Here is a 17,867-nt window from a genome sequence, read left to right as displayed (position 1 = left end):
GCCCCTCAATGCCCAGGGAAGTGGTGCTGGGGGCCCTGGAGAGGTGAATGCCTGGAGGGCATCCACTTTGCTTGGTAATGTGTCAGTTTTGGAGCAAAAATAGAAGGAGCCAATCAGAGAATTACAGAATATCCCAAGCTAGAAGGGACCAAATATGATCATAGAATCTGGGCACTCCTGTCCGTGCCTAGCCACTCCAACAATCCCACCTTGTGCACCCCTGAGATCATTGTCCAAGCTCTCCTGGAGCTCTGGCAGCCTCGGGGCTGTGCCCATTCCCTGGGGAGCCTGGGCAGTGCCAGCACCCTCTGGGGGAAGAACCTTTCCTGATCTCCAACCTAAACCTGACTAATCCAAAGAAAAGCAGAACCTGTCCTTGGGGAGGGCTGGGAGGTGAGGTGCTGCCTGCAGGAGATGAAGGGTGAGGTGGAGGCAGCACAGCCACCCTGGTGCCTCTCAAGTGCTGGGGGAGAGCCGGGGCTGCCTGCCAGCCCTCAGCACTTGACAGAATCCTCATGGAAAAGAGGATTTTGCTGCAGCTGCCCCAGTTTGGTGGTGCTGTAGCAGGAGCTGGGGGCTGCTGCCATCCATCCCTGGCCTCAGCAGAGCCAGGATCTCTCCTGGGAATGGGACACAATCTGGGATGCTGTGCCATAGACCATCAGGATGCACGCCTTGTCCTGCCTCCTCCTCTTCCTCTCTCCCAGTGTCTCCCCTGTGTCACCCTGAGGATGCTGGCCCCTGGCACAGCTTGGGACCTGGCTGATACCTGACACAATCTTCATCAATGGTGTGGTGCCAGAGGCTGCCATGCCCACAGCCGTAGTTGTGGCATGGCTTGGCCAAGGCCACGGGGTGGAAACAGCTTGTGGTCCCTCGGGACATGGGTTGTGAGGGGGATGTGTCAAGTCAGCTGCTTGGGTTGTTGAAAATTATTAGCTCAGTTTGCAAATGAGCTGGCTGCAGGTAGGGCTCCTCCTGCCAGTGCCCTCTCAGCCCTGCTCCCGCTGTGACACTGCATGACCATGGGAAGTTTCTCCCTTCACTCCATCCTCTCAAGCATTCCTGGCAGTAGCAAGGATGAGAAGAGGCACTGGCACAGACCAGGCAATGGAGGGATTTCCTTTATTGTATCCCAGCCTGAATGAGCCAGACCTCCAATAGCACTAATGCACCTGACAGGGGAGCCCCAAAAGTCAGATTCTTCAATTCAGGTGCATGCCCACAATGTTCATGGTCCAAAACCAGCACCAGTAATTCCTGAAGGCCCTACACAAACACACGAGCATTGTGTTCTTGCAGAAGTGAAGGAGCCCGGTGCCCACATGGCTGCAGAATGCCTTGGAGAGAGATCTGAGGGACACTGTGCTCCCTTCCAGGAGGCACTCGCAATCAAAGACAGAAAAACAGGGATCAGGGATGAATTCTCAGCCTCTGAACAGCCATGGCTGACTTCCTGCCCATCTGATGTTCCAGTTTGGATCTCAACAGTCCTTAGGGACAGGCAGGGTGATTTCTTATCTCAAATTCTTTGGTGACACTATTGTTTTGAAAAGGCTCCACAGACAGGCAGAGCAGGGAGAGGGGAGAGGAACCAGACAGTCTTGGCCAGGAGTTCAGAGGAGGGAGAGGAGAGGTACAGGTCCCATGATGTTTGGCACAGGCTAGGGACCTTGAGAGGTCAAGCTGCAGTTTGAAGGCTTGGAGCCAGCGTGGCTTCTGGCCAGCTCAAGGCCAGTTACCAGGAGCCACGGCACTCAGCATCTCCCCAAAAACAGATCCCAAGAGCCATCCCACAGCTGAAAAACACAAGGTGGGGTCCAGCCCCACGGCCCACCTCGGAGATGTGAGTTTCACCAGCATCCCCAGCCCTCCAGAGCAGGGAACCCATGCTCCAGACGACATCCATATCAGAGACAGTTTTCCAGCACATTCAGTCATGTCTGCTTCAGCACCTCCCCAGTATCTCTCCAAACACTGACCAGTGGAGACAGTAGCTGCAAACACACCAGAACCCTCCCAGGCTCCTGGCAACCTGCTCTCTCCCTTCCAGCAATCCTCCTCCACCTCGAGTTGATGCTGAGCTCAAAGTGCTGTCCCTCCTGGTGCCCTTGGGGTGGTAGAGGAGATCAGGGTGGTGGTGGCTGGAGCTGACCTGCAGCTGCCAAAGTCAGCAGAAGGAGATCCCAAGGATGGGAAGGGAGAGCAAGGAGACCGAGCGAGATCCTGTCCCTCATCTGCCCCAGGGAGGCCCCCAGCTTACCCTTGCAGGCCTTGCGGTCGGTGATGGCCTTGCTGAGGTCGCGGTAGAAGCCCTCCTTGCAGTAGTGGCAGTGCCTGCCCGCCGTGTTGTGCCGGCAGTTGAGGCACACGCCGCCGCTCTTGCGCCCCGACAGCTTGAACAGCTCCATGTTGAAGCGGCAGCGCCGCGCGTGCAGGTTGCAGTTGCAGGCTGGGAGGGAAGGGGAGAGGATGAGGGCTGAAGGTGAGATTGAGGAGCCTCTGGGTGGGCTGGAGCCGCCCCGGTGTCCCCCGCTGCAGCGGGGGGTTGTGCTGGCACCGGGATGGACAGCACAGCGCGTGCCAGCGTGTCCCAGGTGTGCAGCACCCACAGCCCTGCGGGGCCGGTGCCGTGAGGTCAGGGCAGAGGAGGAAGGACACGTGTAGGAACCGGCACCGCTCGGCTGAAGGCAAGCACGTGTGGGATGGAGGCCTGCAGCTGGGAGGTTTGGCAGTGCCATCTGAGCACTTGCAGCCCCACGGTCCCCCTCTGCCCCTTCCCTGGCAGCTGGCTCTGGTGACAGAGCCCACCCGGCCTTCCTGCAGGACCACCCACCTCATGCCAGGCTGTGCGACAGCCCTCCCCTGCAAGTGAGCCCCCAACTCTTTATATTTATGGCTCTATCTTGTGTGCATGAGCCACACACAGAGAAAAACCCACAGAGCAGCCCCTGTGTGCTCACATCCCTGCGTGTGCATGCACAAACATGCACGAGCACACGTGCACACGAACATGCCCACGAACATATGTGCACACAGACATGCTCCAAACCCCCCCAGAGCCGCACACGTGCCCACAGGCAGGCACACCCAGATGTGCACAGAAACATCTGCACACCCTTACATGTGCATGCAGAAATTAGCCCCAGGAAGCACACAGCCCTCCCGGCCGCTTCCATGTGTGCGAGATAAAAAGGCAAAGCACTGCCTATTCCAACTTAACACTCTTGCAAAAAGATAATGGGAACAAGATTTCCTTCGGCAAAACGCGGCGCCCTGCTCCCCCGGCCCCGGCCCCCTCCCCGTGCTGGTAAATTGAGGTTGGGTGAGAGCTTTTCCAGGCATACTGTGAAATTCATTAACGTGTCGGCCCAGATTTAACTGCCTGGCCTGGCCTGTGTGAAGCTGCCTCCCCGCAGCCAGCGGAGCTTCAGCCCGCACAGATCAAACACCACCCCGGCGCTCCGGCCACGGGCACGCTGCAGGGAGAAAGAGCAAGCCCCAACCGTAAAAAAGAGGTTTCTGGAGTCTTGAGTTGAGCAGAAGGTTAGTGCCAGCACACTCAAACCTCAGCTGCCCCCAGAGTTCCCCTGAGTTATGAGATTAGTGAGAAATCACATGGCAGGCATCAAAATAACACCAGTGTGGCTGTAGTGCTTGCTCCTTTACAGCTATGTTCTTTTCCCCTGGTGACAGTTGAAAATAGGGATTTTTAAGGCAAATTCTGGGTTGTGGTGTGTGGAGGGAAAGCAGCAAATACTGCCCAAAGCCCCGGGTAGCACAAGATGCTGTTGAACTGGGGACGTTGACATTCAAACAGGCTTTGGCCAGGGCTGGAAGAGACACAGAGAAGTATCCTGACAGCCAGGGTGCCCTTGCAGGCTCCAGATAATGGGACAGGGACAAGGCAAGGTGGTTTTTGCTACAGAACTGTGGCAAAGGGGCAGTTTTTGGGAGGAGACGGGCCTTGTTTTCCTCTTGCAACACAGAAAGGCAAGTGGGGTCATCCCAAAAGGCACTTCTGTGTCCCTCTTGGAATGGCCCAGCACCCTCTGGGGAAGGAGAAAGCCTCCCCTCCGGGCTGCCAGCCTATGGGCAGTGGAGGAGAACTCTTGGGTAAATGATTTGCTGCCCTCAGTGCAGGTCCCTCTCTGCCTTCAGTTTAATTGGTGACAGAGTAACCGACGGGGCCTTCTCCTGGCATCATTGACCCTGGCACATCCTGATCTACCCCAGGGCCACCTTTCCCTCGGAACATGCTGCAGACCCTCTGATCATCCCAGGAGCTGGGTCTGGGGAACAAACCTGCCCTGGTAGCCCAGCATTATTCCCTCTCCTTCAGGCAGTGGTGCTGCCTGCTCTGGGCTGGTGTCGGTAGCTGCCAAGCTGGGATTCTAGAGCCAGCAGGGTAACCTGGCTGGGCTTGGCCACCCTGGCTTGGGTGGCTGTCGCCACTCAGGGACAGGGTGGCACCAGCACGTATGGCAATCCCCTCACCCCATGGCGCAGCCATCCGGAGCTAATCGGGGCAGACAGGTCCCCCCTTACCCAGCTAAATACTCTCACTGTTCCTCGGTGCTGAGGCAGTTGTAAGCTTTGTCTGTCTCCCGTTAATCACTAATTAAAGGCTTGAATGTTCCCTGCTGTTTGGGGTATTAATAAGAATTTAATTGCACAGTTTGGGGCTAATTACCTGGTAGCTCGCTTCCGCCCTTGTACAGTATGCCCAATTAAACAATCATATGATCAATTAAACAATCACAAGATCTAATAATTTGCAATAATAGACTAATTAAACATTGACACCTTGCAATGGAGCAATCTTTTGTCTCCCTTTTGATGGTGTTTGAACCCCTTCCCAGGCCGGGGCCACCCTAAAACCTCTCCTCCTCCTCCAGGGTGCTGCAGATGTAAGAGCCTGGAATGACAGCACGAAGGGCTCTGGGACAGAGACCCTGGCAGGGGACAGGCAGCACCCCGCACCGAGGCACACGTGGGGCAGGCAGTGGAGCCCGCAGGGCAGGAGCAAGGCTCACCGCCCCTACAAGTTCCCTGGGAATAATTAGGGAAGGCAGCCGGATCAGCGAAACCCTAGACCGGCTGCTGCTGCCAACCCGCAGCGGATTTGAGCTACGCCCCTGCTTCGGCTGGAGGAGAGCCTGGCTGGGACACAGAGCAGGATGAGGCTGCACCTCTCGGTTCCACGGCAGCCGAGACCAGAACAGCCCCTTTCCTCTCATCCACACTGTCCTTCCATCCTGGGGAAGGTGTTGGAGGAGAAGGGCTCGCTCTGCTCCTATCAAGAAGCAGCAGGAGAAGCCCCCGAGGGGCTGCGCGGGACAAGGCTGAGGCACTCCAGCGCCATCCCGGGGGGAGCAGGACTCAGCATGGTCAGACAAGTGTCAATCTCCTCTCCCGGGCTGGCTGCCTTCCCCCGCACTCCAGATCCGCTGCGACTCGGAGCGGGGTGGGGGGAGGGTGTCCAGACAGGAGTGGCAGGGCCATGCTGTCCGCTTGCCCACCTCCCAAAACCAATAGCCACCCCCCGCGCTCCCCGGGAAAGGAGCGTGGCTGCTGCTGCTGCTGGGATCTCACTCGTTTCCAGCACGTCTACTGGGGAGCAGGTGCAGAGAATCCTGTCAGAGGAACTCCCAATGGCAGTGAAAATGTACAGGAAGGGGCACAGGGCACAAGGGAATTACATGTGATCCTCCAAATCCCAGCACCGCTCCCGGGATTGGTGTTTTCAGGCACCGACATCCCGGGTGGAACACCACATCCCCCCCGAGCAGCCTGCGAGGTTTTCCCAGGAGAGCGCCACCCCTTCCCCGCCGAGGCCCCGGATCAAAGCAAGCCCCGGGCATTATCCTGGTGCTCCGGAGAGTGCTCCTGCCGCGGCGGCCACAAAGGGAACAAGGGCTCCCGCATCACCAGCGAGTGCATCAATTACTTCCAGTGACTGCCTCCTGCTAATCCGCTTCCCCTCCTTCCCCGGGCCGGGTGTTTGGGGGCCGGGCTGCCCCCAGCAGCTCGTGGGTGCAGGCTGAAACCGGCAACAGCGGAGGTTTAAGTCTGCAGAGATAAAGATGGGGGGTCCCCAGGATTCTGGCAATTCTGCTCCTGCCAGCCCCTCTGCTGGGATTATCCTTCACACAGCCTCTCCCAGGCTAAAAACTGGGGGGATACATTGGTGGGGACACATGTCTCTTCCCTGCCCTGGACACACAGAGCATCCCAGTACTGGCACGGGACATGCAGCCCCTAGGGTGTGTCAGGAGAGCCTCCCGTGCCTGCGGGCCGATGATCTCCAACCACCAGGCACGGGGCCGTGCGCTGTGCGGCACAAAGCTGGCACGGTGCCCTCTTGCCAAGCCAGCAGCTTGGCAAATCCACTGTCACTGTCCTGGCTGCGACAGCCCCAAACCTCCTGCTTGCCAAACTCATGCTGACCCCCTCAACCCTGCAGCACGGCGATGTCCCCACGAACACCACAGCCACCCTGCGGCAGCCGTGCTGGGGCTGTGCCCTGTGGCAGTGCTCACACCTCAGGCAGTACTTGCCCGTTTCGCCTGCGCATTTCCCAGAGGCACAAATTCTAGTGAAACAACGAATGTTTGTCCTCACCTCCAGCTGAATGGACCCAGCATCGTGCCATGCTGCAGGACATCAGTTTGTCCCCGTGCTGGAGCAGGCAGAGACTCCCATGCACTGGACTGAGAAAAAAACCCATGCAGAGTGCTGGGGAGCACAGAGCCAAGAGCTGACACATCCAACATGACCTGAAGCTGTACCAGCCCCATGGATCCATTCTCACCCCCTTTCAGGGTGCTGCGATCCTCCACCCTGCCCTTGGGCTGTCACTGAGCTGCCAAGCCCCTGCATCCACCCACTCTTCTCCTCTTCCTCCCCACTCCCCAGCCACGTCTGACAGCCACCACCACGAGCCAGCATCAGCGCTGTCTGACCACAGGACAGAGTCCGAAACCCCGCAGCCCCCAGGCTGAGCAAAGGGAACTTCCCGGGCAGCCTCTCCTTTTAATTGGTGCTAATTGCTGCGTCTGTTCGTGCTGGCTGGGGAGATGTCATTGTTGAAAGGCACAGAGGGGAAGGCTCGGGAAGCTAATCCAGCTTTCAGCCGCTAAGCCCTTCGAAGGCGGGTGATGGAGAAGCTCTTTCAGGTCCCTTCAGAGAGGGCACAAAGCCCGAGAGAGGGAAGGGAGAAAGAAGGGGAGCGAATCAACAGGAAAAAACTACTTTCACACGCAGCTCGGGGAAGGGTCTTTGTGTGCGGGGCTGTCCGGGGGGGTTGAAGGGATGGCGCTGCGGCCCCGCCTCCTCTTCCCTCTCTCGTTTATCTTTTCAGCTTCATCTGCCAAAAGGGTGACGCAGCTGGGGGCTGGATGCTCAGAGCAAGGGACCCTCACCCCGCTCTGGACGAGATGGACAGAAAACCTGCAGAAGCTACTCAAAAATGAGCCTCCTCTGGTTTAACCTCTTTTGTGCCAGCAGAGCCACCTCCATTGCTATTGTGCTGCTTTACTGGAGGACGTGGCAGTGAGGCAGGTGCAGAGTGGAGGGCACAAGGGGGCAGCCAGTGGGGTGAGGTCCTCCTTGTGTCCTGGGGGTTTCCATGGGCTCACACATCTGCTGAAGGCCTCCCCTGCCTGACCTGCAGCAGCCCTGGCAGGGTGCAAAGTGGAGGGCTTTTTCTGAGCTCCAAAACTCATCTTTCTGAAACAAGTGGAAAAACACAAGGGCTGACACATTCCCACAGGGCATGAGGTGGCTTAAAGCATCAGCTCCAGCACTTGCTTTGAATCCACTGCCTTTTTAGCCATTCTTAGAAGAAATCTGCTGTAACATGTGTATATTGAAGCGGACAGCTGGGTTCTCAACAAGACATCGATCACAAATACTAACAAGTCCTTCTGACCTCTGGCACATCCACTGAGCCTTTCAGAGGCTGATTAATGGTACAGCTCTCCCTTGTCTCCATCTTCCCGACACCCCCTGAGACCTGGGCTCCTGTCCAGGAGGAGCAAAAGGCTGTTCCTCCCTCTCCCAGACATTCACAGGGCTCTGGCATCCCCCAGCTCCATCTCAAAGCAGGACAAACAGCAAAATTCTCCACCAAAATCCCATAAAGATTCACGAGGAGGAGAGTCAACTAATACCCGTTTGATGTTTTGGAAAGGTTTCATTTTGTGACAATATTTTTAACTTAGGGAAATCTTTGCAAGGACAGACAAGCTAAAACCACGACACAGAATGAACATAAAGGATGAAATTTCGAACTGGGAACCTCAACCTCTGCCAGGTTTTTCTGCCTGCTCCCCGTCCCCAAGCACATCTCACAGGAACTGCTGTGATTGCCCCTCCAGCCCAGCTAGTTTGCTGCCCAAGAGAAAAAACCCAGAGGGGCATCCCACACTGGGGTCTGCTGATTGGGTGGAAGACACCAGTGATTTTTGGGAGGGTTTTGGTGCTTTGGCTCATGGTGGAGTCATTGAATCTCTTACAGGACAATCACAGCAGATACAAGGTAGATGGTTGAGCCTTTCCCCATCCTCCAGCACAGGGGATGCTCCCTAGCATCTCTGGACAAGCACACTCCATTGTTTTGGCTCAGCACCCATCACTTCCTACCCTGATGACCTGTTTTAGCATTTCAGCCCCAGAAAACAAAAACGTTTAAAAATGCCTTACCCAGACACTCGTTGGCCTCGCGGGCGCTAGCCCGCTGCCAGGGCCGGTCGTAGTGGAAAGGCTTGCAGCGGTCGCACTCGGGTCCCTCCGTGTTGTGCTTGCAGTCGCACACCAGCTTCTGCTCCTTGTCCTTAACGCAGCGTGCCGCGTGCCCGTTGCACTTGCAGCGCCCGCCGACCTGCAGCTCCCCCACGGCATAGTAGTAGGGGCTGGAGCCCGCGGCCCCCTCCTCCTCGCCGGCGTCCCGGCCGCCCAGGTCGCGGAAGAGATGCGGGCGGCTGAAGACCACGCGGATGTCGGTGGCTGTCACCCAGTCCTGGAGCACGGGGCTGCTGTCGAAGTCCTGGGCCGAGGGTCGCCCGTCAAGGGTGCTGAAGGCAATGAGGCCCCCGGTGAGCGGGTAGAGGTCGGTGAGGCCGTCGGTGCACAGGGCCTCCTGCTCGTTCTGCTTGGTGACCGTGGCTTTGCTGGGCTTGCCGTAGATCTTACGGCACTGGGAGGAGTAGTACTGGTAGGGCACCCAGGTCTTGCCATAGTCCATGGACTTGAGGATGGCGGTGGACTCGGGCCGGGGTGAGCAGAACTGCAGGCTGACGTAGACCACCTCAAACTTCTTGCCGAGGGAGAGGGTGAGGGTGACGTTCTGGGGTGAGTGGTGGAGGGTTTCCGAGCGCCAGCAGGTCATGTTGGAGGCGGTGTTGAGGTCGGTCAGGTAGGCAGGCGGGTGGGCTCGGCGCGGGTCCGAGGCGTTGCAGTGCCGTGTTGGGGGCTTCCCGCACGTGCTGGAAGCTTGAACCTCCTTCCCAAAGGCAGCGTTGACAAATTCAGGGATGCAGCGTCGAGGAGCACCGTTCTCATCATAGCAAGGGTCTGGGGGGGTCTGCTGGGCCATGAAGGGGTTCACTGTCTGGGACAGGCCCAGCATGGCAGTGGTGAGGAGCAGGCGCAGGAGCTGCAGGACCTCCATCCTTCTGGGGAGAGGGAAGCGGCTCCTCCCTGAAGAAAGAAGAACAAGAGTGTCTGGTACCAGCAATGTCATGGCGACAGCACCACTCATATTGGGAGGGCTGGTAAGGGATGGAAAACTCCACCATGTCTGGCCTGTTACCTGTACTCATCTTCCCACCCTGTATCCACTGATGCAGTATCGTGGGGGCGGGCCAGGGAGGCAATTACTTCATTGTTGCCTCATTCACACCAATCCCTCACTGCTCATCAGCAGGACTGAAATACCATGGAAATGGGAAAAGGGCCTGAGCTTTGGGTGCAAGGGGTTGAAATCAGGGTACAGCCCTTCCCTGGCCTCTTAGAAACTGTCCTGTGGTGACAGGAATGTTCCTGTCTGCCAGCAGCCCTGGCTGTTGCACAGTTCAGAGACCCTGTTATTGCATGGCTGACAAGGGCTGGTGGTGGGGAAGAGTTAGGGGAGATCTTTCAGATGCAACAGGAGCAGCAAACCCCAAGTTATCCACCTGTGGCACAAAATAGCTCCGGACAGAGCAGGAGAAACAGTAGCAAAAACACCTTGAAGGCACATTGTGCAAGAGACAGGAGCTCGTTGGGATGAAGACCTGGAGCTCTTGAACACACCACTACTTTCTTTGCTGGCTATGGGCACAGTGGCTTCTCCAAGCCAGGGGCTGGATCCCCTCCATATTCCTCTCCCACACTACTCAGCAGCAAAGGAAGTAATTCTGTCCTCACCCCCAAGAAATCCAGGTCTGGGTCTGGTATGTTTGTTGACTGGGGGAAAGGCCAGGACCAAATGCAGGACCTGGCTGGGCCCCTCTCTCCGCAGCTGCAGCACAGGGCCGGGGAGCTTAGTGGCTCCCAGGGGATGTGGCCCATCTCCTGAGTTATTGGCTTGAAGAGTGGAACACCTCTGGAGGTCACATTCCCTCCTGCTGGCTCTGAATGCATGAAGGACCTTCCACACCACGCAGATTGGCCATGTCCCATTCTTACCATAGCAGACCCCTGAGCCTCCTGGATGGGGGGCTGGCATCAGCCCTGCCATCCTATGGGTTGTGCTGCACCAAAGCCAAGCTGCCCAGCCTCAACCAGCCTAAACCTATGACCAGGCAGGAGGAGGGGCTCCCTTGATCGTCCCCTCTCCCACTAGTAAATCTTTACAGGATGACTTGTGGTTCTCTCTGGGGAATGAAGCTCTGCATGACCTAGCTCAGTACCCCCAGCTCCAGCCTCCACCTACAGCCCCAGTGCCACTCCTGCCTGCCCACTCTGGCCAAAGCAGTCTCCAAGGAAGAGCCCATTTCAATGACGCAGGACCTTTTTTTTGGTTTGTTATTCCATTTTGCAAAGAAAAAGGAGGCATGACTGTGGAAGAAAACAGCCTCTCCAGGCTGCCAAACCACTAATGAGGGGAAGCTCCTCCCTGCCCAGCCACGGTCAGCCCAGCAGCCACAGCCTGTGCCTACCAAGGGAGCAACGGGGACAGGGGTCTCAGCCCAAGGCAAAACCTGCCCCTGCCACTTCCGTGCTGTTTCCTCATTGCTTAATCCTCTGCTGATCGAAAAAGAGATGTGAAAAATTGGCAGCTCCCTTGGTGGTCCCTGCATCACCCCAGCAGCACAGTTCCAGCTTTACCACAATGCTGCAGAGGACATGTTTTTGGGGACATGTCAGCCCATGGCTTGGTGGCTTGGCTGCCAGCAAGACAAAGGATACTGTCCCTGGAGTGCCCAGAGCATTGAGAACTCACTACTTGAGGAGTGTGGCTGCAAGATTAGAGACTGCAGGGATGTAGCAGTAACCACAGCAGAGGAGGTGCCATGCCACGAGCACCAGGCAGTGAAGAGCATTCCCTCACTGCAGGCAGCCTACAGGGCCCTGTTGGGACTCCTGGCCCCACTACAGGCAGCTGCCTCCTGGGCAGGAGATGATGCTATGGCTGCTGCCAGATCCCTGCATCTGCTTGTTGAGCAAAGGCTGCAGCTGGTGAAACCCCCAACACACCCTGACAGGATGATCCCCAGCCCTGCCTGGTGCTGAGCAGAGCACAGTGGGCACAAGCCCCTGCCAGCCCCTTGGTAGAGCCCAGCTCCTGTATTCTCACCCAGTAAAGGGGCTGCTGATGGACCCCCCTCCACGCCTGGCAAGACCCGGCCGTGCATGTATCTGCAGAAGCCATCACAGCACCTTGGGCCCTGCCAGCCCTCTCCCCCCCACTGTCCCCTTCCAACTGCATGTCCCACAGAGGGCACACAGTCAGGTGCTGCAGCCATCACCTCGCATCCCTTTACCCACAGGGCATCACTAGCAGGGACACAGCCCTGTGGGAAAACCTCTGCACCAGGAGGAGAGGGGAGAAACCCCCAGGGCTCCTCAGCAGCTGCATCCATCCATTCCAGGGAGAATCAGCATTTATGGAACAAGGCATCTACTAAACCCTGTCTCCTCCACCTCCTCTCTGCTATGTGGCAGCAAGGTGACAGGAGTAGGGACATGCTCAAGCAAAGGCCTTTTAATTTCCTCTCTGGTAAGACACAAAGGTGTGGGGAAACCCTTGCCCAGGGGAAAGTGACAAAGCAGCATCTCTGGTAGCCAGGGGAGAGGCGACAGGTGAAGTGGTTATGAGCACTGGAGCAGCAGGTCTAGCACCCAGGACTAGGTTAATACTGGTTAAGTCATGCACGGGGGCATGAGCATCTCTTGCTCATCCTCCCTGCCCCAGTGGGGAGCTTTGTCCCTCCTGCCAGTCTTACCAAAGCACAAGTCCCTGGGGTTCAGTTCAAAGTTTTGGTGGCTCTGCTGCCGGGGAGCAGCCACTGGGGAGCCAACAGTCGCTCAGCAGCACATCAGCACTGCGGAGGCAGGGCAGGAGTGGAAATCATTATCATCCGCAGGACCACACACAGGCACGCACACTCCGTGCTCAGCTCACCCCATTATCCCACTGAAAGAGAGCTGGGGCCAGTGGTCTCCGTGGGCCTCACCTCCGTATTGGAGAGGAGGGCAAGCTGCAATCTGCTCCCTTTCATGCATATTCAACATGACCCTGGGACTGCCGGCAAGCTGCCAGAGAGGCCTGGGAGTGGGGATTTCTCTCCCTGGTCCCCATCTGCCCCCCCCCTCCTTTCTACTTCCCATTTTTGCTGCCCCTGGTTCAGATCAAATGGAGAGACACTGCTGACTAAGCAGAAAGAATTGGGATGACCCCTGGGTGCCGAATCCAGCCCAGCACGTTCCTGGAACCGGCATGAGGAGGGAGATGAGCAACGGAGCCCCTTTCCCAGGGACAGCATCCCGAAGGTGTCCCCAGCGAGGCTCTGGGGTGGCTGCCAGCTCCCTGCCACCAGCAGCAGCCGTGGCCCGGGGGAATGCGGCAGCGGGGCTCACCCTTCCCGAGGAAGCGGCCGCCCTCCAGCTCCTCCCCAGAAGCGGCTGCATTTTTGAGGTGGGCGATTTCCTCACTCCTCCACCCCGGGAATGCTAACAGCCGTGTGGCTTGGAAGGAAGTCATGCTGCCGGAGCGCTTCTGAAGTGCTTTAAAAAAAAATTAGCTTCCACATCCAACACCTCCACACCCGTTTTCTCTACAACCACATGCTTCCCAGAGCGACCAGCAGTGTTTCCCTGCCTTGTGGGAGACTTGTCAGGGCAATGCTCCAGCCCACCACGGGCTTCTTCTCCATCATCTTTGCAGGAGGCAGTGCCACCGAGGGTGATGCTGGCTGCAGATGCATGCCTGGAGTTTCAGGTCTCCCAGTGCTGAGCTGTGGGGTAGGTGCTTGGTCCCCAAAACAAATGTGAGGGAAGTGTAGTAGGTGAGGCAGGGCAAGGAGAGCAGACTTCCCACAACGTGGATGCTGGTGCCTGCAGCAGGCCCAGGATCACCACCTGGCAGACCAGGGCCACAGCAACTTTGCTGAAGTAATTACAGGATTAGGTGGAACAACACAGGGCAGGGAGGGAAGCAGGTTATTAACCAGATTTGATCCCAGGACCTTTGCAGCACAGGAGCAGCCTTCTCTACTTAAAGTGGAGGGGGAGGCACGAGTGGCGCTCTGCTGTCGGAAAAATGTGGGCTTAGAGGGCAGGTGATGGCTAAAGCTGAGCAGCCAGCACTGCCCTGGAAGGGGATGGGAGAACCCCAAAGAATGCCAGGGGAATGGTGCTGCACTCCTGCCAGGAAGCTCTGCTGCTCCCCCATGCTGATGCCCCCGCACCAATGCTGGTGCCATACTGCAGCCCACTGCGTTTCCCCTCCAGGCCAGGGGGAATTGCATCACTCGAGGAAAAGATGTGGCCTCACTTGGAACTGGTCGGGATGGGAATCCCTGGTCCCCCTGAGGTGCTGCATCGGCCTGTGCACAGAGATCAGGTGCTGGGTGCGTGGGGCAGGGATAGAGCCACCCACACACAGGGCGCACAAACACGCACAGCAAAAGCCGTGGATCAGGAGGCAGAGATTCCTGAGCAGGGACCAAAGGACCTGAGTACTGCAGGGGGTCCAACAACTAAGACTCCTGGGTAAGACTAATCCAGGAGGACTGCTCGTTCCTGAACTGTGCCATCCCCAGTAAAGCCCACCAGCATCTCAGATGTCCTCTCTGAAGGAAGCCACTGGGAGGATGGGACATGACCCAAAGTAGAAGAGAAATTATGTGCTCAGAGAAGCTGAAACCAGGCACAAATGACCAGGGCATGTCCGTTAACCAGGGTGTATCTGCTGCTACAACCTGCACATTTCCACCTTGTTACAGGCCCTTTGCAATGAGGGCATCTGCACCCCCTTGCCACATGTGCTGTGGGAGCCACCCTGTGCAGTTCTGCCTCAGCCCATGAACAAGATCCATCCTGAGGGGCTGCCAGGGTCCCTGGATACCCAGGCCCTCTCCCACCATGCCGATGCCAGCTCGGAGAAGGTTAATTCCTCCAGCCAACAAACAGAATCAGGCCCAAACTCTGCTCCAGCCATGGATAAATCATTCCATGTGTTTCTGGGATATAAAAACACAACTGAGAAGTATTTAAAGTGAAAGGAAAAACTCCATGGAGCCAAGGTACAGGTCTGGCTCAGCTTTCCAGAGGGAGGGAGTGTGCGCTGGGAGAAGCTGTAGGGATACAGTGTGGCTGGGAGTGCTAATCGCCTTCCCAGCCGCTAATGGAGCAACTGGTGCCCACTTGGGACACGGCTAATGGCACAAAAGAGATGCCTCACTTTCCTTTACAAGCTCCCTCATCTCTCCTCATATTTAAGTATCAGAAGCTTCTGAGTGCTTATGGCCCCACATCCGCAGGGCTGCCCACTCCGCGCAGCCCCTTGGGCTCAGCCCCCCGCACGCACAGCTCAGGGGGGCAATTACACAGCAGCATCTTCCTGCAGCAGGCACTGCAGGTGATGGATATTGCAATGCACTCTTGGCAGGTCGGAGCCAGAATTACACAAGCCATACGATACCCCGGCGGTGCCAGGAGACGCGTACAAATTACACTGCACACAGGAAAGGATGGGCCAGATTCTGACCTCAGTGCTTTGGCATCAGCCCGAAGTAACTCCATTCACATTGGGCCAAACCAAGACGTAAGCAACTCCATTCAAATTTACACTGGCATACCTGTGGTCAGGATCTGGCCTGGCTTGAATTAGTTGCAGCCTGATGTTACAAAAGGCAGCAAGAGAGCCCAGATTTCCAAGGTTATCGAAAACAATCAAAAAATAAAAGAAAAAAGAAATCCACCATGAAACAAACAGGCTACTCAGCTATGTGCATGGAGCTGTCAAACGCAGGATGCTTGGACACATCCCTGCTCACCAGTTTCAGTAACTCATAGGCCATGCTGACCACAGGAAAAACGGACCAACGCCCAGCATAGGTCTCCTGCTGGGTCCCCCATGCCCACTCTGCTCACCACTGGCCCCTGGGTAGAGGTGGTCCTGCCCTGGGCAGAGGAGATTTCAGCATAGTATCACCCATATGATGTGGACCTGAATCCATTTTGCTGCAATGCTCCTTGCATCCCCCAGCTAGTGCAAGCTGGAGATCTCCTCCTAAAGTTCCCGATGCAACAGCAGCTTAAGGAGACATTTGAAGCCCTTGACCTTGCAGGACAAACAAGCACTGCCTGGATGCATTTGGACTCAATAGTCCTTGTGGGTCCCTTCCAACTCAGGGTATTCTATGTTTTTTCCTACCTTATTTATTAACCTCTACTACATCTTGACCAGTTAGGTGTTTTTACCCAACCCTAACCCCACTGCAGCCTCCCAAACCCCTTTGCACATTCCTACCACAGTGCTTGGCTCTACTGAGTGGTCTCAGCAGCATCACTCAAGTTTTAGAGAGTTTTCCTCCCATGACTCCCAGTGGATGCAAGGGACTCAGAGTTCCAGTCCAGAAGTCCTCATTGCTTCCACTCCATATGAGAATAAAGTGATCTGGTTTCCATAACATCCCTCATTGCATTTTCACAACATGCTGGGCACAGATGTTGAAAATAGTCTGGATGAATATTTAAAATGGTATTCAGAAATGACAACATTTGGCCAGCTTTGAAAGATCTCTCACATTGGGCAGAGGATAGATCACAACAACGGGCTGGAAACACAGTGCACTTTGACATCTAATTCTTTTTCACCCCCTCTCTGGCTATTGGTACAATATTTCATGCCCCTGGTGTCCCACAGTCTGTTATTGCTTGAGTGCCAGCCAAGCCTGCAGCATTAGGAAGAAGCTGTCGTGTACGTTTTTAAACATCACGGGGCAAAGTGGAATATGGAAAATCTGTCGCGTTTCCATACCGAGCACAAGTGTCCTGCGCAGGCTCAGGGAGGGGCTCGAAGGGGCACAAAATAATTGCTTCCTTATGGGGCAGGGCCTGACTAACTAGGGTGGGGGAACAGGAGGCATGGGTGCTGCCTCAACACCGACATGCTGGGCTGCTTCCCTGCTGAAGACATCTCAGCACTCCCCTCAAGGTGTGCACTGATGCTCACCTCCTTCTTCAGGGCTGGGGAAACCCTCTCAGAGTCACACCTCTGCCAGCAGCCAGCCAAGGTGGGACCGCCATTCCATCCAACCCAGGCTGAAGACACCATTGTTCTGGTGCTCAGAGAGTGGTGGAAATGCTCTTCAGCCTGGATGCCTAGCAGCTTGCATTTCTAATGAGCATCTTGTGCTCAGCTGCATCCCTAGGCCAGACTTTTCTCTTCCACAGCCTGCAGACACACGTCAGCTCCTTCCCAGCCTAGCATTAAACCTGCCCTCTTCTCTGCAGGGACCTACCTTTCTTCCACACACAGGCAGAAGAGGACCTGGTGTTGGGACCCTTTCAGCCCACCCTGCTCTTGGACAGCTGGATCTCCGGTCCCCTCATCAGCCCTCTCCAAACAGGTGTCAGAGCAGCACAGCAGCTCCCTCTGTTTTGTAAATGGGATATTGCAGAAAAAGAGAAAAAAAGTTGCCCTCCATCCATCCAAACACCTTGGAGGCCGTTTCCAGCACACGGCCGAAGCCACATCCCTCTCCACTGGTTACAGACAGCTCTAGCCTCTCCTGGCTCTGAGAGACAGGCCACAGCAAACTTGGCTGGGGAAGAAGGGTCTGTGGCATTTCCAGCCATGCAGGATGTGCACATCCATGTCTGCCCTCAGTATAGTCTCAGCCTGGCTACTGGTCCAATACAAATGGCATGGATGCAGGTGGGGATTCTCAGCCTGGCTTACATCCCATATGTTCATGGGATGAGCTCCCTGAGAGAGAAGTATTCATGCTCAAGTGCTGCCTAGAGCATCAAGCCAGCAGGACCCAGCACTCCCAGAGCAGCTCGTGCTCCTGCCCACGGGGCCTTCCTCATCCACCCTGCTTGGTGACACAGAAGATTGCCAAGCACCACTTCCCCATCACACCACTTCGTCCTCATACCAAGAAAGGTATCTCCACCACCCACTCTCCAGTGGGCCAGGGAAGCTGCAGGATGGTGTTTTGAGGAAATGAGGTTTCAGCAGCTCCAAGAGAGGAAAGCAAAAGCAAACCCACCAAATGCAGCCCAGCTTCCCTTCCCGTGAAGCTTCCCCTCCCTTCCTCGCTCTCACGTACACCGGCCAGAACTCTCACCCCAGCTGTGGTTCAAAGGCCAAGTGCTCGGGGTGCCGAGGGTCTCGCCCAGCCTGGCTCCAGAACTGCAGCGGAGCCGAG

General features: G+C 56.5%; 1 protein-coding gene across 1 annotated transcript in view; it reads right to left on the bottom strand.

Annotated features, from left to right (window-relative positions):
• NTN3 (netrin 3) overlaps window positions 1-17,867 on the bottom strand; it is a gene marked incomplete at its 3' end in the record, with an annotated part of 31,165 nt that overhangs the window by 11,989 nt on the left and 1,309 nt on the right. The window contains exons 2-3 of the mRNA XM_084216387.1: window positions 8,707-9,702; window positions 2,264-2,452 (exon numbers count right to left, since the gene is read on the bottom strand). Of these exons, the coding sequence (XP_084072513.1) occupies window positions 2,264-2,452; window positions 8,707-9,673 (1,156 nt within the window). The 5' untranslated portion in view covers window positions 9,674-9,702. The remainder of the gene's footprint in view (window positions 1-2,263; window positions 2,453-8,706; window positions 9,703-17,867) is intronic.

Source organism: Fringilla coelebs (genome assembly GCF_963513975.1).
Source record: "Fringilla coelebs genome assembly, chromosome: 16".
Lineage (NCBI taxonomy): Eukaryota > Metazoa > Chordata > Aves > Passeriformes > Fringillidae > Fringilla > Fringilla coelebs.
The sequence above is the reverse complement of the archived record's forward strand: the minus strand, read 5'-3'. Positions and strand labels throughout refer to the sequence as shown.